This window comes from Myxine glutinosa, chromosome 4 (assembly GCF_964187855.1).
Source record: "Myxine glutinosa chromosome 4, kmMyxGlut1.1, whole genome shotgun sequence".
Taxonomy (NCBI): Eukaryota; Metazoa; Chordata; class Myxini; order Myxiniformes; family Myxinidae; genus Myxine; species Myxine glutinosa.
Window position 1 is genome coordinate 14352313 of NC_136264.1, and position 23379 is coordinate 14375691.

The 23379-nt window shown below is 47.9% G+C and overlaps 1 protein-coding gene across 2 annotated transcripts in view; it reads left to right on the forward strand.

The window, feature by feature from the left end:
* The window catches only part of MANBA (mannosidase beta), a 166018-nt gene that overhangs the window by 64656 nt on the left and 77983 nt on the right, over positions 1-23379 (forward strand). For both annotated transcript variants that reach the window (XM_078775482.1, XM_078775483.1), the window contains exons 2-4: positions 5260-5354; positions 7386-7491; positions 16112-16285. In XM_078775482.1, the coding sequence (XP_078631608.1) occupies positions 5260-5354; positions 7386-7491; positions 16112-16285 (375 nt within the window). The remainder of the gene's footprint in view (positions 1-5259; positions 5355-7385; positions 7492-16111; positions 16286-23379) is intronic.

The following is a 23379-nucleotide window of genomic DNA, read 5'->3' on the forward strand; positions in this document are numbered from 1 at the left end:
GGTTCCCCCTAACATTTACTCTAACCCGTGTATGCGACAGTTTTAAAACATTAAATATGTCCCCCCTATTGCATTGAGTAGCTACCTATCAGATTCACGCCCACAATTTACCGAATTCCGGAATTTGTCAAACTAAACACATAGCCAGTGGGCAGCATTTTTATATTTACAAGCACAAAAAAACTTAATTTATTTACAATTCTATGACCCAGGACCTGTCCTTTTTGAAAGAGAAGGTTGGACAGCAAGCACAGCAAAAACACAATACACTCAAAATCATCACATTTGCTGCTTGCTTCTTGCATCTTGCTTCTTGCTTCTTCTGTGTGCCTATCAAACCGGCTAGCCCCTGGACCGGCATACAGGCCATTTTTGATCTTCAGGGCTACCTAAACTTACAAATCTTCTCGTCCCTAGCACACCATCTATCTATAATTCCAGTAATCTCTGTGTGTTTGTTTGTACGTTTGTTTGTTTGTCTGTGACCGCTGTTTCTCGACAACCACGGGTCCGATATACTTGCAACTTGCCAGGTATATTGCTGGGGACCCGAGGATGTGCCTTTTCAAGGTTTGAAATTAATCGGACAAGTACTTACCGAGCTATGGCGATTTAGCCGCTTTGGCGTTGCGAATGGACCAAACCATTGCATGTAAATAGAGGGGGGGGGGGGGGGTTCTGTGGTCGTTGCGAATGGACCAAACCATTCATGTAAATAGAGGGGGGGGGGGGGGGTTCTGTGGTCGTTACTGCCACGTGGTTTCAAAGTTTTTTTTTGTTGTTGTTGTTTGCACGCATGTTTTTTTGCACCCACGTACGGGCACGCCCTAGGATGTTTACACACACACACACCCCTACACAAAATTTTTTTTTTTTTTTTTTTTGGCAAGGAACGGGCACCCACGTACGGGCACGTCCTAGCTTATATATAGTACGGGCATGCCCTAGTCTATCTATAATTCCAGTAATCTCTGTGTGTGTGTGTGTCTGTGTGTCTGTGTGTTTGTTTGTCTGTGACCGCTGTTTCTCGACAACCACGGGTCCGATATACTTGAAACTTGCCAGGTATATTGCTGGGGACCTGAGGATGTGCCTTTTCAAGGTTTCATATTAATCGGAGAAGTAGTTACCGAGCTATGGCGATTTCTTTACCAAACTCCGCAAGCCGTTCGCTTTGGACCAAACCATTTCATGTAAATAGAGGGGGGGGATTGTCACCGTACTCGCAAGCCGTTCGCTTTGGCTTTGCGAATGGACCAAACCATTTCATGTAAATAGAGGGGGGGGATATAATTTTAGATATATATATAGTACGGGCATGCCCTAGTAATAAAAATGCACAAAACATGCTTTCATTTTATTTCTCTGCCAGGTAAGGCCAACCTTGTGTTCGACTGCGTGACATTCATGCCACTCGAAACAAGTGGTCCGAAGATGCAAGGTGGTGTTGCAGCAAGGTGCTGCACAGCAGAGGTGCAAGGCCACACGACTTGTGGTCCATAAGTGTAATAATGTGCAGCAAAGTTACAACAAAAGGATATGGCAGCAAATGCTGTGCCGTTCGGCTGCCCAGATGTAGCAAGGTGCAGCAAGATGCTGCACAGGTCGATGGTGCTGCACAGTTCCACCTCCAAAATGGTCCTGGGTTGGGGGGAGAGACGAAGCACGACCAGCAAAGCGGAAAGGGCGCAACGGCACACAGAAAAACAAGGTAATGCAATGCGAGGGGCGTGGAAGAGCGAGCAGAGCAGGCTCGTCCCTATCCGTTCGTACCCCCCACCGTCAGCTTACACTACTCAAGCCCTCCTTGTATTTATAATTCGTCACTACGTCTTGTCTCCCATATCCCCCTCGAATCCAAATTCGTCTCCTTATCCCTCCCAGGAAGGAAGGGATGGAACAAACACAATGTCACATTACGTCATGATGCGTCTTACAACTCAAACAGTTTACAAAGCCCTGGTGTGGAGTTTCGTCTCACTTGGTGACTGGCTGTGGATGGTGCGAAGGGATTTCTCATCTTAACTACTCTACTGACATTTACTTTTTTCAAACTGCCCGGGGTCGTACCCTGCCAATCGGCCTCTTTAAACTATGTGGTTCTAAGAACCCGAATTCCCATTGTCCACTCTGCGGTGCCCTTGACATTTGGGTCTCACTCTCAACGAATTTTCACTCTGTGCCCTTGCACAATTTCGGGGCTGGGTCGTGTGGCTCCACTAGCAAGTCTACCTACCTGCGCACCTCCGCCACTGAAATCGCCACCCGAGCTTACCTGCTCCCGCGACTACCTAAACTGGGGAAGGCCCCTCCTGGCACTTCACCCCCTGATGCCCACCTTGGCATTGGGAAACCCGGGTCCTCTCCTGGGATCCTCGGGCCCCACTCACAACTACCCTAACTGGCTCCCAGAGCCTACCTGCGGCCTCACCTGGCCGACAAACTACCAGTGGCGGAGTGCCCCAATAACCACACGCACCAATTAAGCCACACGCCCAGCCATTCACTGACTCATGCACCCAACAAAGCACTACTTGCTACTGCCCGCACCACAGGTGTCAATATTCATACAATTTTGCCTATGCCCTCTACCTGGCTTTACACTACACCCCCCCCCCCACCCCCGCCCCGGGCTTTCGCGAATGGGTTCCACCTCCCCCCATTCGCACCAAGCATTCCACACCAAATATTCTCACACTACTTATGCGCACACCATTTATCTCGCACACCTTTTTTTCTCGCACACGTTTTGTGATCACACACCTCTTTCCTCACACACCTCAAACACAATTCCTTTTATTTTCCACACACAGCATCATCTATCTGACCATTTCCCCTAATACTCGTGCTTCCCTGTCGTCCCTTTAAACTATGCACTCCCTCGTCATTATCAACCATCTAACCTCTCTATGTCCCCACTATAGGTAAAGTGTCACTACTTAAATCTTGTCCCTCCAGTCTTCTAGTTCCCTACCATTATCCTAGCCCTCCCTCGGCTAGCTTCGTTGCCCCATGAAGGTAACCATTGCTGGCACCCCCATGTGCCTATCACTGCCATCCCCCTAAACTAATGCTCATGGGCCCTGTGTGTGAGGAATGGTAACACCTACCATTCCCCCACGCGGGGTACCATTCCCCAACACTACTCCCCCCAGTCCTCTGAACTATGAGCCCCCGTCATTGGAGGTCCTGGGTCCTGCCTCGGCCTCGAAGGCCAAGGCAATCCATGAGGGCGCCTGTTCGCCCGTATAGGGTCTCACTCGGTCGGCATGGATGATCCGAGGGAGGGCTCGTGGTCCCATCTTGATCTTAATGACCATGTCACAAATTTGTGCCAGGACGACCCCCGGGCCTTGCCAAGTCGAGGTGAGTTTGGGGCACCTGCCTGCAGTGGAGAGAAGCGAGCCGAGGGACACGCCATCGCGACACTAGCGCTGCGACTCCAGGTCCGACTCATCGCCAGGGAAACAGGGGTCGATGACTTCACGGCCAGTACGTCTTGGGCGTACAGGTTCATGGGTCGTCATGGCCTTTCCATTTGCCGGCGAACCCACATCGCACAGAGTCTCCCTGATGACATAGCAGAGAAGACTGCTAATTTTCAGAAGTTCGTGATCAAGTTCCGCAAGCAGCACGACTATCCCCTAAGCCGCATCGGCAACGCAGATCAGACGCCGCTGACCTTCGATGTGCCTCGAGGGACCACCATCTCGGCCAAAGGTGACAGGTCGGTGTCCATCACTACAACGGGTCATGAGAAAGATCGTTTTACGGTTATGCTAGCGTGCACCGCTGATGGGGGGAAGCTGCCGCCGTATATCATCTTCAAGAGGAAGACGCTACCAAAGGATAAATTTCCTCCGGGTGTAATCGTTCATGCCCAGGCCAAGGGGTGGATGGACCAAGCGCTGGTAGATGACTGGCTCCGCATCGTGTGGGGGACACGAGTTTGTGGGCTTTCGGGGCGACGGAGCATGCTCGTCCTCGACGCCTTCCGTTGTCACAAGACAGAGGAGACCAAGTCAATGCTGAGGGGGCTCAACACTGATCTGGTGATGATCCCGGGTGGCATGACGTTGCTGCTGCAGCCGTTAGACGTTTCAGTCAACAAGCCGTTCAAAGACGGTCTGCGGCACTGTTTGTCGGAGTGGATGCTGTCGGGGGACAAGACCTTCACCAAGACTGGGAGGATGAGGAAGGTGGACCTCCCGACGATCTGTAGCTGGATACTGAAGGTCTGGGAGGAGTTGCCGGCAACCATCATCGAGCGGGCCTTCCTCAAGTGCTGCATATCTAATGCCCTTGATGGCACTCAAGATGACATCATCTGGGAGGATGAAGTGGCAGTGACCGACGATGGAGAAGAGGATAACGACGACGATGATCTCGCCTACCCAGACTCGGATGATGATCTTCGTAATGTCTTCCCTGAAGAAACAGATGACGAGGACTTCTTCGGATTTTAGACCCTAAACCCAACGGCCCTTTTCCGACGATGGAGAAGAGGATAACGACGACGAGGATCTCGCCTACCCCGACTCGGATTGGACTGAAGAAACGGATGACGAGGCCTTCTTCGGATTTTAGAGACTAAACCCAACGGCCCTTTTCAGGGCCCCACATTGGCAAGAGCCAAAACCTAACGGCCCTTTTCAGGGCCCCACATTGGCAAGAGCCAAAACCCAACGGCCCTTTTCAGGGCCCCACATTGGCAAGAGCCAAAACCCAACGGCCCTTTTCAGGCCCCACATTGGCAAGAAAGAATAATTATAATGTTTTTAAAATTCTCTTTCAACTCATTTCATGTATTTTCACTCTTTCTCTGTCTTCAGTTTCTCTTTCCTTTCATCATATTTCGCTTTCCATTTTATTTATTTATTCTCTTCTCTTTTTTAAATTTTCCTGATTTTTTTTTTCCCCCTCGAAAATCTGATTTTTATTTTTTATTTTTTTTTGAAGTCGAAAATCGAGGGTGCGGTTGATACACAGGTGCGGTTGATACACTGGAAAATACGGTACTAGCTACACGAAGCCCAAAAAGCAACTACTAGCTACATGAAGCCCGAAAAGCAACTACTAGCCACATGAAGCCCTAAAATCAACTACGAGCTACATGAAGCCCTAAAAGCAACTACTAGCTACATGAAGCCCTAAAGGCAACTACTAGCTACATGAAGGCACATTTTGTGCGTAAACTATTGTGGGGAAATAGTTTGTTTGGGGTGTTGTTGTTTTAATTCCCCTGCCGTTTGTTTGTAGGATCCGTATTTTCGATTCAATGATCTGCATTACCGTTGGATAGCGTATGATAACTGGACTTTCTACAGAAACTTCTCATTCTCGGGAGATGTCAGGTATGTTCTCTCTTTATGGTAGTCTATCTTATGTTCATCTATTAATATGCTTTATTTTTAATTTTTTTTTATCCATTTATCCTAAATCCATTTATCCTAATTTAGATGTTTTATCCATTTATCCCAAATTCATTTATCCTAATTTAGATGTTTTATCTATTTATCATAAATCCATTTATCCAAATTGATGTTTTATCCATTTATCCTACTTTAGATGTTTTATCCATTTATCCTAAATCCATTTATCCTAATTTAGATGTTTTATCCATTTATCCTAAATCCATTTATCCTTATTTAGATGTTTTATCCATTTATCCTAAATCCATTTATCCTAATTCAGATGTTTTATCCATTTATCCTAAATCCATTTATCCTAATTTAGATGTTTTATTCATTTATCCTAAATCCATTTATCCTAATTTAGATGTTTTATCCATTTATCCTAAATCCATTTATCTGAATTTAGATGTTTTATTCATTTATCCTAAATCCATTTATCCTAATTTCGATGTTTTATTCATTTATCCTAAATCCATTTATCCTAATTTAGATGTTTTATCCATTTATCCTAATTTAGATGTTTTATCCATTTATCCTAATTTAGATGTTTTATCCATTTATCCTAAATCCATTTATCCTAATTTAGATGTTTTATTCATTTATCCTAAATCCATTTATCCTAATTTAGATGTTTTATTCATTTATCCTAAATCCATTTATCCTAATTTAGATGTTTTATCCATTTATCCTAATTTAGATGTTTTATCCATTTATCCTAAATCCATTTATCCTAATTTAGATGTTTTATCTATTTATCCTAAATCAATTTATCCTAATTTAAGCCTGATGTTGGCTTAGCGGTTAGGGTGCCGGCTTGGGATCCTAGGATCCTGGGTTCGAATCCCGGTCAATCGCTGAATTAACCCCAGGGGGGTTGACGCAGCCTGTCATCCTTCCGAGGTCGGCAAAGTGAGTACCACTTCACTGGAAATTCCCTGCGTTTCGAAAAGGTGACTAACAGGGTTGGCGGCAGGAAGGACATCCGGCCATAAAACATTGCTTCAAAAAGGGGACCAGGGTGCCCGAAAAAGGCCAACTCCTGCTCTGCGGGGAAAAATGGCCTCTAAAGGTGGTTCATTTATCCTAATTTAGATGTTTTATCCTAAATCCATTTATCCTAATTTAGATGTTTTATCCATTTATCCTAAATCCATTTATCCTCATTTAGATGTTTTATTCATTTATCCTAAATCAATTTATCCTAATTTAGATGTTTTATCTATTTATCCTAAATCCATTTATCCTAATTTAGATCTTTTATTCATTTATCCTAAATCCATTTATCCTAATTTAGATCTTTTATTCATTTATCCTTAATCCATTTATCCAAATTTAGATGTTTTATCCATTTATCCTAAATCCATTTGTCCTAATTTCGATGTTTTATCCATTTATCCTAAATCCATTTATCCTAATTTAGATGTTTTATCCATTTATCCTAAATCCATTTATCCGAATTTAGATGTTTTATCTATTTGTCCTAAATCAATTTATCCTAATTTAGATGTTTAAAACATTTATCCTAAATCCATTTATCCTAATTTAGATGTTTTATCCATTTATCCTAAATCCATTTATCCGAATTTAGATGTTTTATCTATTTGTCCTAAATCAATTTATCCTAATTTAGATGTTTTATCCATTTATCCTAAATCCATTTATCCTAATTTAGATGTTTTATCCATTTATCCTAAATCCATTTATCCTAATTTAGATGTTTTATCCATTTATCCTAATTTAGATGTTTTCTCCATTTATCCTAAATGGATCCATTTGATCCATTTAGTTTTTTTTAATTTCATTTATAGTTTACTTTTTAAAACGTTGTTTGACAATTTTCCACGATGTAAGAAATGTTATCACCTCGATTGCTATTCTGCTTTTAACTAAAGTCAAACCTACCTCATTTTGTTTACTTCTCCTTTCTGTGCGTGCCCCATCATTGAGAACTTCCTGTTTTGCACTACCCAGGCATCAGCAGAAGGTGGTGTTGGTGTTTGACAGTATCGATACAGTTGCCAAAGTTTCGTTGAACGGCAGAACCGTGGGCCACACGAACAACATGTTTGTCGCATACGTAAGCACCTGGCCAATGTTATTGCTGCTGTATGTAATCACATCACACCTGTACCAGCATTTGGATTTTATCCACGTTTCCAGTTTTTCTTAGCAACCATATGTCCGATTGAGACGAAACTTTCAGGATCGGAGTGACACCCATGCAGAATGTTTTTATGATAATTGTGACATCATAGGTCACGTGGTATGGCAGCCATCTTGGATTAAAAGCAAATAATTAAAAATAAATTCTCGAAAACCACTGAATGGAAAAATTTGAAACTTGGCACATTGTCAATTACTCCCAATGGAGGACAAAAGCTTGATAATGATGACATCATAGGTGAAGTGGTATACCAGCCAAAAATGTTTTCATCGAATTCCTTATCTTAAAAATCTGAAAATGCATGCACATGATTTATGACCCATTTGTGTTGAAATATTAAATTTATGACATCATAGGTCACATGGTTTGGCAGCCATATTGGATTGAAGGTAAATATTAAATACTTATATCTCTGAAACGGCTCACCCTATCGATGCGAAATTTTTCAAATATCATCTAACAGCCCTGTTGCATATAGTTTGAAAATGATGATGTCATCGGTCACATGCTTTGGCAGCCATCTTGGATAGAAAAACGAACCTTATCGATCAACACGAAACTTCACAAACGTGATCCACTACGCATACATATGCAGAGTGATGGCATCTACCCGTTGTGGGACTATGCGGCGGCATATTGGCGACAGTCACATTGTTCTAGTTGATGATCAGATTGTCTTGGCCAAACCTTTTCATTTTTGAAACATCTGAATCATTTACGAACTTCGCAAACGACTGCTAATATGATACAAATACAACTTTTGCATATTATATAATATTCTTGCTACTTTTGATTTATGAATCTTTCGTGCAGCTTGATGAAAAGACAAGGATCATGAAACATACCCATTGACGCTGTCGAGCGGTTTTAGGTATTTTTGTGTCATGTTGGAGACACTCGTAAGATGTGATTGTAATTACGGTACCTCAAGTGGTACAGCATTGGCATGGGTGATGATTATGATAATCTGTGTCAGCAAAGAGTTGAAACACTTTTGACATGTGGTTACATAACTTGCTGTTGGATACTGCGCTGAGCACACGTCTTCCCTTTCTGAAGTGGATTTTGTCATACTTGGCAAAAAGAACCTTAGTTTCACTTCTGCTTCCGGATCTGAGTCCCTCCTTTCTAGTTCATCAAAGCTAACTTTTCTGAACCAGATCTGTCATGTCTTTTTGTTCTCTTTTCGTCCCTGTATTGCTGGTTGTGTTTTTGTCCAATTTTCTATTTTTAACGTTTAACTGTACCTTATTGTGGTGTATTGTCGAATATGAGTGTGTGGCCTACTTGTCAAGGTCTCGGCTAATGTCCTTACGTATTCTGTCTTTGCTCTGATACTCGCATGCTTCGTTCTGCTTTCTGTAGCCCAAGTGTTGTCCTCTCATGCTCTTCAACATTATCTTATTCCCGCTCCTTGCTTGAAAAAAAAAATTCCCTGTTCACTCCAAAAGTCGGCTGTCTCTGTGCCATGGGCTTGTTTAAGAGAACTGTCTGGGACTATACAACAACAACAATGTTGAACCCCTCCAAGTCAGTTACCTCCCCCCCAACCCCCTCGTCATATGCTCCACGCTTGTTCTCCCAACCCAACCCCCTTCTCTGTGTTCCTTGTCTTGGGTATCGCTCCACCTCATGTTTCTGCTTCCTCCTCACCCAAACCCCTCCTCTCAACCCACCCGCTGTCTTCTATATTCATCCATGCTCTGCCAGCTGTCTCCCGTACTTCCCCTCGTCCCACCCGCAGTCTCCTGTACTTCCCCTCGTCCCACCCGCAGTCTCCCGTACTTCCCCTCGTCCCACCCGCAGTCTCCCGTACTTCCCCTCGTCCCACCCGCAGTCTCCCGTACTTCCCCTCGTCCCACCCGCAGTCTCCCGTACTTCCCCTCGTCCCACCCGCAGTCTCCCGTACTTCCCCTCGTCCCACCCGCACCCTCCTGTACTTCCCCTCGTCCCACCCGCAGTCTCCCGTACTTCCCCTCGTCCCACCCACAGTCTCCTGTACTTCCCCTCGTCCCACCCGCAGTCTCCCGTACTTCCCCTCGTCCCACCCGCAGTCTCCCGTACTTCCCCTCGTCCCACCCGCAGTCTCCCGTACTTCCCCTCGTCCCACCCGCAGTCTCCCGTACTTCCCCTCGTCCCACCCGCAGTCTCCCGTACTTCCCCTCGTCCCACCCGCACCCTCCTGTCTACCCCTTCGCCTTGCCTGTCATCTCGCAAATATTCCCCCTCAACACGCTGTATCCCAAATATTCCCCCTCAACACGCTGTATCCCAAATATTCCCCCTCAACACGCTGTATCCCAAATATTCCCCCTCAACACGCTGTATCCCAAATATTTCCCCTCAACACGTTGTATCCCAAATATTCCCCCTCAACACGCTGTATCCCAAATATTCCCCTCAACACGTTGTATCCCAAATATTTCCCCTCAACACGTTGTATCCCAAATATTCCCCCTCAACACGCTGTATCCCAAATATTCCCCTCAACACGTTGTATCCCAAATATTTCCCCTCAACACGTTGTATCCCAAATATTCCCCCTCAACACGCTGTATCCCAAATATTCCCCCTCAACACGCTGTATCCCAAATATTCCCCCTCAACACGCTGTATCCCAAATATTCCCCCTCAACACGCTGTATCCCAAATATTCCCCCTCAACACGCTGTATCCCAAATATTCCCCCTCAACACGCTGTATCCCAAATATTCTCCCTCAACACGTTGTATCCCAAATATTCCCCCTCAACACGCTGTATCCCAAATATTCCCCCTCAACACGCTGTATCCCAAATCTTCCTCCTTGCCCTAACCATTCACTTCACCCCTCCCGTGATGTCTGTCTTGGTGCATCTAAATTGGGAGTCAGGAGAAGTCCAGTTTGCTGAGGTTGCCTGCACACGACCATCAACTCCTCTTCACATCCATTGAAGGTGTCAATCCCCTCCATGTCAGAATTCTCCCCTCGTCATTTCCTATACACTCACGTCCTCCCAACGCCACCCCTTCTCCATGCTTGACTGACTCTTCAGCAATCCTCAACCTCATGCCCCCCTCCTGCTTTCCCTTCACACCATCCCCTCACAACTGCCCCTTATTGCACCCTCTCCCATCTTCGGTGCCCTGTCCCATTATTCCCCTCGTCCTGCCCTGTCCCATCTTCCCCTCGTCCCACCCTGTCCCAATGTCCCATCTTCCCCTCGTCCCGCCCTGTCCCATCTTCCCTCTCGCTCGTCCAACCCTGTCCCATCTTCCCCCTTGTCCCGCCCTGTCCCATCTTCCCTCTCGCTCGTCCCACCCTGTCCCATCTTCCCCGTCGTCCCGCGCTGTCCCATCTTCCCCTCGTCCCGCGCTGTCCCATCTTCCCCTCGTCCCGCCCTGTCCCATCTTCCCCTCGTCCCGCCCTGTCCCATCTTCCCCTCGTCCCGCCCTGTCCCATCTTCCCCTCGTCCTGCCCTGTCCCATCTTCCCCTCGTCCTGCCCTGTCCCATCTCCCCCCTCGTCCCGTCCTGTCCCATCTTCCTCCTCGAACCGCCCTGTCCCATCTTCCCCCTTGTCCTGCCCTGTCCCATCTTCCCCCTCGTCCCGCCCTGTCCCATCTTCCCCCTCGTCCCGCCCTGTCCCATCTTCCCCCTCGTCCCGCCCTGTCCCATCTTCCTCCTCGTCCCGCCCTGTCCCATTTCCCCCTTGTCCCGCCCTGTGCCATCTTCGTCCTTGTCCCGCCCTGTCCCATCTTCCGCTCGTCCCGCCCTGTCCCATCTTCCCCTCGTCCTGCCCTGTCCCATTTCCCCCTCGTCCCGCCCTGTGCCATCTTCCCCTCGTCCCACCCTGTGCCATCTTCCCCTCGTCCCGCCCTGTCCCATCTTCCCCTCGTCCCACCCTGTCCCATCTTCCCCTCGTTCCACCCTGTCCTAATTTCCCCCTCGTCCCACCCTGTGCCATCTTCCCCTCGTCCCGCCCTGTCCCATCTTCCCCTCGTCCCACCCTGTCCCATCTTCCCCTCGTTCCACCCTGTCCCATTTCCCCCTCGTCCCGCCCTGTGCCATCGTCCTCCTCGTCCCGCCCTGTCACATCTTCCCCTCATCCCGCCCTGTCCCATCTTCCCCTCGTCCCGCCCTGTCCCATCTTCCCCTCGTTCCACCCTGTCCCATCTTCCCCTCGTCCCACCCTGTCCCATCTTCCCTTCGTCCCACCCTGTCCCATTTCCCCCTCGTCCCGCCCTGTCCCATCTTCCCCTCGTCCCACCCTGTCCCATCTTCCTCCTCGTCCTGCCCTGTCCCATCTTCCCCTCGTCCCACCCTGTCCCATCTTCCTCCTCGTCCCGCCCTGTGCCATCTTCCCTTCGTCCCGCCCTGTCCCATCTTCCCCTCGTCCCGCCTTCCCCTCGTCCCGCCTTCCCCTCGTCCCGCCTTCCCCTCGTCCCGCCCTGTGCCATCTTCCCCTCGTCCCGCCCTGTGCCATCTTCCCCTCGTCCCGCCCTGTCCCATCTTCCCCTCGTCCCGCCCTGTCCCATCTTCCCCTCGTCCCGCCCTGTCCCATCTTCCCCTCGTCCCGCCCTGTCCCATCTTCCCCTCGTCCCGCCCTGTCCCATCTTCCCCTCGTCCCGCCCTGTCCCATCTTCCCCTCGTCCCGCCCTGTCCCATCTTCCCCTCGTCCCGCCCTGTCCCATCTTCCCCTCGTCCCGCCCTGTCCCATCTTCCCCTCGTCCCGCCCTGTCCCATCACCCTCGCCCCCGCCCCCTCGTCTCTCCCTCTCCCATCTGCCCCTTCACCCCACCCTTCCCCATTTTGCTCCCCTCCCCACCCTCTCCCATTTTACCCTTGTCCCCTCCCCTTCTAGGTTCTTCTTCACACCACCCCGGCCCTCCCTCTACCCCCGCCCCACCCCCAATATATGTTTGGTCATGCATGGAATCTGTTTAAGTTTATGCATTTTATATTCCCGTTTCTAGTTTGCACACACTAAACCACCTTTAGAGGCCATTTTTCCCCGCAAAGCGGGGGTTGGCCTTTTCGGGGACCGTGGTAGTTGTTGTTTTTTGGTCCCCATTTTGAAGCAATGTTTTACGGCCGGATGCCATTCCTGACGCCAACCCTTTTTGCCGCCTTCAACGACAAACAGGGAATTACCAGTGAACTGGTACTCAATTGACACACTACAAAAAGAAATTGCTTTTCCAGTGTTTTCCTCTTTATGTTTTGATTTTTTTTTCCAAAACAAAGCACCTGCACTCCCAGCCCTTCCATTTCACTCCCTCTGTTTCCTTGTCTTCCACTCTCCCTTGTTCACTCTCGCTCTCCCTTTACTTCATCATGTGGGCTTCTAACATCAGAAGTCTTCAAACGAACCCACCATGTTGCCTCCACATTCCCTGAAATACTATTTGTCTAACCGAGACGTTTTTTTACAAATGGTATTCCCAACTCATCTGTCTCCTTTGGTTACTGCCTCCTGCCCTTTGACCCAAATGTCATCCAAGTGGTGTTCTTTCTGTCTATGTCCATATCTGTTTCACAAAACATCACTCATATTTCCTCATATTTCCAGCAGTACAGAATTTCTGGATTCCTGTCCCTAACTACCACTCGTTTCTGTTTGGGTGAACGAACATCGTACTCCTTCCTTCTCTCAATCTCTGACGATTCCATGTGTGAGGCTCTTTATTTGAACATCAATTCTATGTTGTCCTCTTACCCGAGTTCTCTTTTCCTAATCTGTAGACTTCATTTTCCACCTGACCATTTGGCTGGGAGTAAGTCCTCAAACCACAGCCCATGGTAGTTGAGCTCAGGTTTTTGCAAAACAGCAGGCCTTACTCGGTCTATTGCATTTGCAACTCATTATTTTCATGTGGATGTCATTCCTTGTTCGATCCAGTCGTCAAATTTGATCCAGTCAAACCTACCTTGGTCCTCCTCAGCTTCCATAGGCTCATGCTCTTTTGAAAATGTCTGCCTCTGTCATTAGCAGCCATCGTCAGTATATCGGAATGCACTCTCACGTCACAGCAGATAATATATATATATATATTTTTTTTGTATACAAGATCGAAGCTCGTGTAAGAGCTAACATTAATGACAAAAAAACAACAAAAACAAACAACAAACGGACACATAAGACGACATAAAGGGAGCGGGACACAAGATGGGGAGAGAGGAGGAAGCACACAAGTACAACATTTGAGAGCAGGGACATCGGGAGATCTGTGGGAGGGAGTGGGCTTGGGGGGAGGAGGCGTGGGAAGGGGGGGGGGGGAGGTGGGAGGATGTAAAAAAAACACATGGGCACTGCTTGGACTTCCAGCAAAGAAGTCGGCATTTCAGAAAAGTGGATCTGGGGTGAATTAACGGGGGTAGAAAAGATCAAGGTTTTGGATGGGGGAAGATAAGAGATGGTAGTGAACAGCTGTTTTAAAGACCTGGAGGGAGGAGTGGGATTGCATATATTGTTTTCATGGATAATTAATGCCAATGTCATTGGTTTGACGATGCATCTGCACGAAAAGCGGCTCTATTTCCCCCTCTTGCTATGTATTTGTTGTTTTTGAGTGGATAAAATGACCAATAGGCATGTAGCTTATGAACAGCCAATGCAGGTGAAGAACGGGTCATTTATTGGATAATATCCTTGGAATTTTATAGCCTGTGCCTAAATTATTAAATTATTGGCTGAAGCTGCGGCTGTGCCGCGAGTCGGTGAGGACGTATCTAAGGCTTGTGAATGCACAGCGCCCTCTGCTGGTTAGGGCAGGAATTTGGAGTTTGTTCACGAAGATGGCGATAGCTCCCCTACTCTTCGCGATGGACACCATGGGATCTTTAATGTCCACCAACGAATTCTGGCAGACAGGATTCCCGTTTAACATCCATCCGAGGGATGGCTCATGCATTGATGAATCGCCCTTCCTGTGCAACACCAGGATGACCGTTTATACCCATGTCACGTTGAGAACCCAGGCTAGACAGCTTGGAGACGAGTGTGCGGACCGACCTCTAGGCCATCCTGTCAGCCCCAGTGAATTTATTGGATGCCATCGCTCAAATTTCATCTTTTAAATGCAGCTCTGCCTAAGCCTGGTGTTGGCTTAGAGGTTAGGGTGCAGGCTTGGGATCCTAGGATCCTGAGTTTGAATCCCGTTCGATCGTTGAATTAACGCCAGGGGGCTTGGCAAATTGAGTATCAGCTTACTGGGATGAATGATCCTGGTGTGTACCCAGATTTAGAATAGGTACAGTGGTACACCGTATCCCTGCGCAGTGGTACACCATATAGAATAGGTACAGTCGTAAGAGGCGACTGAGGGTTGGCGTCAGGAAGGGCATCCGGCCATAAAAGCATCACCTCAAACAGGTAACCATGATTGTCACGGGGCCCGCAAGGCTAACCCCTGCTCTCGTGGGGAAAAATGGCCTCAAAACGATCATTCATTCATTCATTCATATGCAGCTCTGCCATGATTATCACTTGATCTCAGGTTTCTCAACACCAAAAGAGTAGGTATGTTTATGGCAGCATTTCCCAACCTGGGGGAAATTTCCTCCTGGGGGGAAATTTTAGGATTCCAGGGGGGAAACATATTCCAAGGGAAATTCAATATTAGCATTCGTGTAATATTGTGCTTCAGTGAATAAATCTCAAATCTTTAATTATTTTGTTCTTCGACTTTTTACTTAAAATTAACATTCATAACATCGTCGGTAAATGAAAATTTATATCCAAATTTTTTTTTATATAAAATGTATATGTGTGAGTGTATATGTGTAGGTTTGTGTGTGTGTGTGTGTGTGTGTGTGTGTGTGTGTGTGTGTGTGTGTGTGTGTGTGTGTGTGTGTGTGTGTGTGTGTTGCTATATTTTTACGTTATTTATTCTGTTATTTATGTTAAGCGAATAAATTTTGTGTTTTGGCTACTTTTTTCCTTGTTCATATATATATATATATACACAGTATTATAGATATAAGGGGGGGGAGGGGTGGGGGGAAATCCGGACGGTTGAACTGGTCGAAGGGGGAAACGACAGAAAAAATATTTGGAACCACTGGTTTATGGGCTATGGAAAGCCCTATTAAAATGGTAAACAGGAATTTTTGTTTTTTGTTGTTGATAAACTCCCTTCGAATGGCCACACGATTGTGCAACATTTCTGATTAATGGAGCCATCTTTCAGAAGGGCATCAATGCAGCTGTGTTGTTTACTTGTAGATGTTAAATATGCTAAATAAGTTTGGAAGAGAAAGTCATATGTGCGAACATCCTTGTTAGGGAGGTTATTGTTGAAAAAGAGTAAATTTGACAGCAAATGCAATAAAATATTTGAGATTAAATTATCCAAGCATAACGAGTGTTGTGGAATCGCTTTAGAATGGCCGTCAATAAGTGCTGCTCGTCACATGTGACAACGGTTAGTTTCTTTTATTTTGATGCAGAAAATATTGGCTTTTGGCATTTTTTTTTTTCTACATTTTCCTCACACTAAGTTATACCATAATACCAACTTTCACCTCGGTTATAAACCACGCAATGTGTTCCAGAGATTTGACGTGACACACTTGCTGTTGCTGGGAAGTAATGAAATATCTGTGGCCATCGAATCGGCGCCGTCATATGCTGCTCGGCAAAACCGAGACCACACATCTTACTCTGTGCCACCGGCTTGCCCTCCGCATAAGCAGCATGGAGAATGTCATGCCAACTTCATTCGTAAGGTTTGTGGGATCAGCCTGACAGATGCATGAAAACACAATTTCATATTATCGGTCAAATGCATTTGTAAAATGAATGTGTGTGTGTTTGTGTTTGTGTGCTTTTTACGTCGTAGCCCATCGGGCAGAACCGTCTAGAACAGTTTTTCTCCGTCCGTCTGTCTGTCTGTATGTATGTATGTATGTATGTATGTATGTATGTATGTATGTCCCCTCAAACGTATACCAATCAGAGCTGAGGACCTGGTCACATGACAGGGTGATGTGATTACGTCTGATGTCATTACGGCGGTACGGCAGCTGACTCTCCACACACCGCCATTTTGATTTATATGCCGTTCATGCCGAACATATTGTCGAACCTGTTATATGTCTCAATCGCCATGCTCTACCTTCACGTTTTTCATTCAATGTGAAACACAAACAAACCGATTGTTAAAATGATCATCAAATATCAAAAGCATCGGCGTTACGTCTCTTCCAACAATACGGTACATATAGGCCTTAGGCTTTATGCCTCACCTGCTTCAGACAAATTAAGCCCAGGTTTCTTAATACAGTGGTATCGTTTCAGGAGTATCATTTCAGTAGTAATAATAATATTATAGTAAATATAACCATAACACTTTAATCCCAATGTCGTGAATGGAAAGTTGATGGATTGAAGCGGTATATGGTTCATGATCGGTGTTCGGCACTAATATTAAAATAACCGCGGAAGTAAGGAATTCACCTGTTTTTTTTTCATAGTAATATCATTTTCGAAATAATGCTAACGTAATGTTAATATTATAGTAAATCTAATCGTAACACTAATCCCTTCGTAGTGACTGAAAACGTACTGGAAGTTAAAATATATCATGTTCTCTCCATATTAAAGAAGCGGCAGTTTTGTGTCAGTTACGTCATTACGTCGATGATGTCATTATGATGGCTGCTCCACCGCCCGACATTTTAATTTACTGGAAGGCCTACACCCGTTCACTACGGGAGCTGCAGGAAAGATCATTCATCTTTGGGGTATATAGATTACAGTCTCTCTATGGTCGGGTCTCAAGAACATTGGGTGTGTGTTCATTTACCAAGTTTCTTGTGGAGAGATCGCCAAGTGGTTTTCAGCATTCGAGCAAGCATTCCATTAATAAGCGTTAAGGAACGGCTGGCTTGGCAAGTGCTAGCTAGCTGCTTGGTAAATGAGCACATCTCCATACCTTGTGGGGTATATAGATTACAGTAGATCTTCCCTCAGTTCTGTAAGTAAAACTTACCTCATGGATGTCTGGATTCCTCCAAATTTCATTGCTTAATTTTATAAACAGCATTAGCGACTGTTTAAAAAGCAAATCATGTGTGTTTATGGTTTATAATATTTTACAAGCCCGGCTTCGCCGCTGTTAGACTTTTGGTCTTGTTTTTGTTTGTGTTCCTTTGTTTATATAGATGTATTGTACACCGTTCATTTCCTATTCCATCTCCAGGTGCTGCATGACGTAATTTCCGGGCACCGAAGGGGGGCCGGCGATATCGCTCGCTGAAAGGGAGTACCTAGTTTTCACTCCGATTTCTTGTTTTTATTTCACCCCTGTCTGTCTGTTTTTGTTTGTTTGTTTGTTTGTGAACAAGATATCTCAGAAAGTTGTGGACGGATTCGGACGAGGGGTAGCGTATGTGACAAGGACGAAATGATTAGATTTTGTTTTTCTTGTTTTCTTGGTTGTTTGTTTGTTTGCCCGTGTGATATCCCAGCCATCCTTTGAGCTGGGAAGCTGAAATTTTGGCACAATTGTGAACATGTGCTTTGGCAAAAATAGTATTTTTTGTTTTTTTATGAATCAATTAATTAAACTAATAAATTAATCAATTAATTGAACTAATCAATTAATTAATACCAAAGGCTTTAAAATGGTACGTGCTGCTCCCTTGCTGGATGCTCAGCATTTAAAAGGATAGGGCACAGGCAAACAAAGCTGGGAAGGCCATGGCAAACCACCGAGTATAACTGGTGAGAAAAGTGCTGCCATTGTTGACCTCGCTGGTACCACGAGCATCTCGGGATGTGACATTACTTCCCCAAAACTCAGTGGCTGTTTTTCTCGTTTAACAGGCTTGTGTCATGTCTCGTCTGTATGTCCATGTGTGTAAGACGTGTGAGTGACAGCTCCATTACGAGCTGTAGATATTTTAAAAATTGTATTTCAGTGAACGGAACTTCTGAGTACCATGTTTCAGTACATTTGCGTTTTCATCAACACTGTAAGCTCATGACTATGGGATGCTCCGATTTGGATTGATTTTTCAATCTTCAAATTCGGCTGTTTTCAGTGTGTAACAAACTTCAAATTTGTCCGAGTGAGATATTAATCATTTGTGAGAAAATAAATAAAACCGTAAACTAGAACGGCACTCGGAAGAGCGCACACCACCGCCGGGCTGAACAGTTTACGTTTTGTATCCACTGATAGGCCTGATCTGGATCCGGACCTGAACCAAAATCGAATCGGCTTGTTCTTGTCACGTAACCAACTCATCCACCTAGTTTTGTCATAATCTGTCCACAAGTCTTTAAATATTGTTATGAATTTAGGTAGAGTGATATATAGAGCCAGGTCGATCTGAATAGGTATCGTGCTTCGTCTGTCACGATGGGGAATCTACCTATAATAAGTTCTGTGTTTAGCTCAGTTCGTCGGTATAAGCTGTATTGATGTCCCTGCCATGAGGGTGCAGGGTGTGCTTAGTAGTACAAGGATTATGGATAAGATTCCTTTGTTCGTCGTCCCCTCTGTCGCCAAACCTGTGTCCCTTATGGTAACGCACTCATATAAACACTTAGATAGGTCCTTAGTGCATACATTAATTAGTTCCCCTCCCTTACCACAACGACTTTGGGAAACAGGCAGGAAGCCAGATCGGGGCACCGCCGCATGGGCCGCAGCCAGCCACACCACCAGCTGGGCTAGCCTCGAGCAAGGCTGGGAGCCAAGCCCAGGAGGACAGTTGATTGGCCGGGGGGCGGGGGGGGGACGAGCAACACCACAGGACGGGAAGCACTTGGCCAATGACAGGGCACCAGCATTACAGAACCTTCGAGCGGTCGAGAGACGAGGCGCTGGTTGGGGCAGAGCAAGAATTGACGTCACATGCAAGGTGACAAAAGGGCTCGCTGGGTGACATTTTGCCTCTCTCTTCGCGCTGGACCCCCTTCGAGTTGGAGATCGTCATTCGCCCTTCTTTTTGCCTCTGCGCTGGACGACATTTTCTCTCTTGGTCTCTTCCATGTCCCTCTCTGAGCTTGGAGTGGTGTTCGGCCCTTCGCGGTGCTGTTGGTGCTGTGAGCGGGCGGGACCTCGTGTGCGGTCGACTTGGAGATTGGAGCGGAGCGGGTCGCTCGGGGCCTGGCTGAGCGCGCGAGTGAGGCGGACTGAGGGAGCCGCGTTGGATGACGGACACACAGACTACAGACAGATAAGGCCGCACCCGACATTTCACAAGTACACGACGATTTATTTTATTAATTCATTTTCCTTTGTCTTGCTTCTGAAGTGAGGTGTGTGGGATCCCGATTTAGGACCTTTATTTATCATCGCGTTTCCCTGTCCCGACCTTTATTTAAAATAAACCCTTGTATTATTTTATTTTCTCTTAAAATCTTGTGTTCGTTTGAGTTAATCCCCTGCAAGATCGGAGCTGCAGTCGGATCGCTATACGTAAGCGCTTCCGCTTCTTCCTCCTCATTCTTTCTCCCGTGCTTCTATAGCAAAATCCGTATTTGGTCATCGCCTCAAGTAAAGCTGTTCGGTCATCCGCGAGCCCTGGTATTAACCGGAGGGTATTCGCGCAACAATATCATGCTATATAATATTTTTGGCTCCATCTCTCAATGGTGAAGAATCACTTAAGAAATTCTCGTATCCATAACTGGATTCAGATCTTCACCAAAATCGAATTGATTTGTCCTTGTCACACACCCAGCCTGTCCACCAAGTTTCTCCCAATCCGTCCACAATTTTGAGATATCATGTTCACAGACAGACAGACAGACAGACAGACAGGCATACAGACAGGGGTGAAACCTTTGGTGGTGGAGGTTATAAAGGCCACCAAGGCAGGTTTGATTGCCGTGTACATTAGGGAAAGTACTTGTGCTTTTGAATATTGTTGCTATACTGTAGAAAAAAGGCGGCCAAGGAAACCAACTGCAGTTGATGACGGAAAAATCATGAGAGCTGTGAAGAAAAACCCAAAACCAACTGTCATTGACACGAACAACAACCTCCAGGGGGCAGTGGTGAAAATATCTCAATCTACTGTTTGCATAAGTCTTCAACAGCAGAATTACAAAGGCTACCAAAAATGAGCACCAAAAATAGAAATACCAGATTAGAATTTGCCAAGAACTACAACAAGGTGAGCCAGTAGAGTTCTGGAACAAAGTTGTATGGATAGATGAGACCAAGATAAATTTAACCAAAGCAATGGAAAGGTGAAAGTGTAAGGAAAGGAAGGAACAGCATATGATCCAAAGCGAAGCGTACGACCTCATCTGCGAAGCATGGTGGAGGTAGAGTCATGGCTTGGGCTTGCATCTCTGCCTCTGGACCTGGCTCATTCATCTTTATTTATGACTAGCAAAGGTACCCGGCATTGCCAGGCAACGAAGTCGGTTTATGATGGGAATATTGAGAGGGGGTGAGGGAGAGAGAGCAAGAGGTGAGTGGACAGAAAAGAAGAGGGGAGGGTAAGGAGGAGGAGGGTAAGGAGGAGGAGGGGAGAAGAAGGAGGAGGAGGAGGAGGAGAGGGGCGAATAGGGGTGAACGGAGGGGGAGGAGGAGGTGAATATGGAAGGGGGTGGGGAGGAGATGAGTGAATGGGGGAGGGAGAGGAGAATGGAGCAGAAGGAGTGAGTCTGAAGGATGGGGCCAGGGTGAGGAGGGAGGGGACAAGGTAAGATTAGGGAGGGGATGGGGTGAGATGAGGAAGGGGAGGAGGTGGAAGGAGGGACCCTGCATTGCCTGACAACGGCAGGTACCTTTGCTAGTGTGATATATAATTGGTGCTGGGTCAGTGTGAGTACTGATTGCAGTAGAACATTGCATCATAGACGTTTCAATAACGGTTATTCTTCAATAACGGTATAATAACGGTATAATTCAATAACGGTATAATAACGGTTATTTCAATAATGTAACGGTATTTCAATAACTGCATAACGGTTATTCTTTGGAAACATGTGGCAATCATTGTGTGACGGGTAACAAAAATTTGGCTTGGTAATTTAGAAAACATGTTATATGACTCAGAAATCGTGTGTTAACAAATTTATTTTGCTTGGAAACTCAGAGAGAAATGAGGTTAAAAGTTACTAAAGCGCGATGCTGCGCACGCTAATGCTTACGCAAAGAGCAAGAGGACAACGCGGTTCATAAAAGAGTCTTTATTCAAAGTACTCAAACTGCAGCACTAAGCTGCTCAGGGCTGCGCGCTCCGCGTATATCGTGAGGCCACGCCTCTCTCCCTGGCGTGGCCCATCCCCACTTGGTGTGCGGGGTGATGTCACCGCGTCAGTGCTTTCGTGTCCGCCACACGCGCCCCCCCAGAATCCCCGCGCACCTGAAGGGTCAGTTTGCGGGGCAAACGGATGACCCGGCCGAAGCGCCCCCTGGCGACTGGCGGCGTCTGGGATGCAGGGATGCCATCTGGGATGCCTCCGGCAGCAGGACCGGGGGGCAGCGTGGCGGCGGGGCTGGGCGGTGCCGGGGGTCCGCCCGCAGGGGGGTGGCCCCGACGCGGGGGTCGGGCCACTGGCGGTGGATGGTCCACGTCGAGGTGGGCCGGCTTGAGGCGGTCTACAGAAACGCGGTCAGGAGTACCGCCGATGTCCAGGGTGAAGTGCTTCGCCCCGGTCTCCAGCACGCGGAAAGGCCCGTCGTACGGGGGCCGCAGTGGTGTCCGGTGGGCATCGTGGCGGACAAAGACGTACTCCGCCGTGCGAAGCTCCAGGGCGACGTGCGTCGGTGGGTGCCCGTGGCATGCCGTTGGCACCGGGGCGAACCTCTGGGCGGTCTCTTGCAGAGCGGAGCGCTGCTGTGCCGCGGACCATGGTGCCGTGGAGTCGGGGAGGAACTCGCCCGGCACCCGCAGCGGTTGCCCGAAGACCAACTCCGCCGCGGATGCGCGCAGGTCCTCCTTGGGCGCCGTCCGGAGGCCCAGCAGGACCCAGGGGAGCCTGTCGACCCAGCCTCCGTCGCGGAGGGTGGCCCGGAGCGCGGCCTTCAATGAGCGGTGAAATCGCTCACACAGGCCATTAGCCTGGGGGTGGTATGCCGTGGTTCGGTGCAGCCGGACCCCGAGCCCCTGCGCGACCGCCCCCCAGAGCTCCGAGGTGAACTGGGGGCCGCGGTCGGACGAGATGTCTGAGGGGGCGCCGAACCGGGCGACCCAGGTGGCGATGAAAGCCTGCGCGACATCCGCCGCCGTCGTCGACGCCAAGGGCACGGCCTCCGGCCACCGGGTGGTGCGGTCCACCATGGTGAGGACATGGGTGAAACCCCGCGAGGGGGGCAGAGGTCCCACCAGGTCCACGTGGACGTGGTCAAACCGGCGTTCCGGCACCGTGAACGGGGCCAACGGGGCCTGGGTGTGCCGGTGCACCTTGGCGCGCTGGCACGCGAGGCACGTCCTGGCCCAGCCGCGGATGGCCTTCCGGAGGCCATGCCAGACGAACTTGTCGGCGATCAACCTTTGGGAGGCCCTCGCGCCCGGGTGGGACAGGCCGTGGATGGTGTCAAACACCTGGCGCTGCCAGCCCGCGGGCACGATGGGGCGAGGACGCCCGAGGGAGACGTCGCACAAGAGGGCTGCGCCTGCGCCGTCGAACGGCACCTCGGTGACACGGAGGCCCGTGACGGCGGTCCGCAAGGCCTGGACGTCGGGGTCAGCGGCCTGGTCCGCTGCCATCCGGGCATAGTCGATGCCGAGGTGGACTGCGTGGGCGACGGCCCGGGAAAGGCAATCCGCCACCGGGTTGTCCTTCCCCGCGACGTGCCGGATGTCCGTCGTGTACTCGGACACGGCCGAGAGGTGACGCTGCTGCCGGG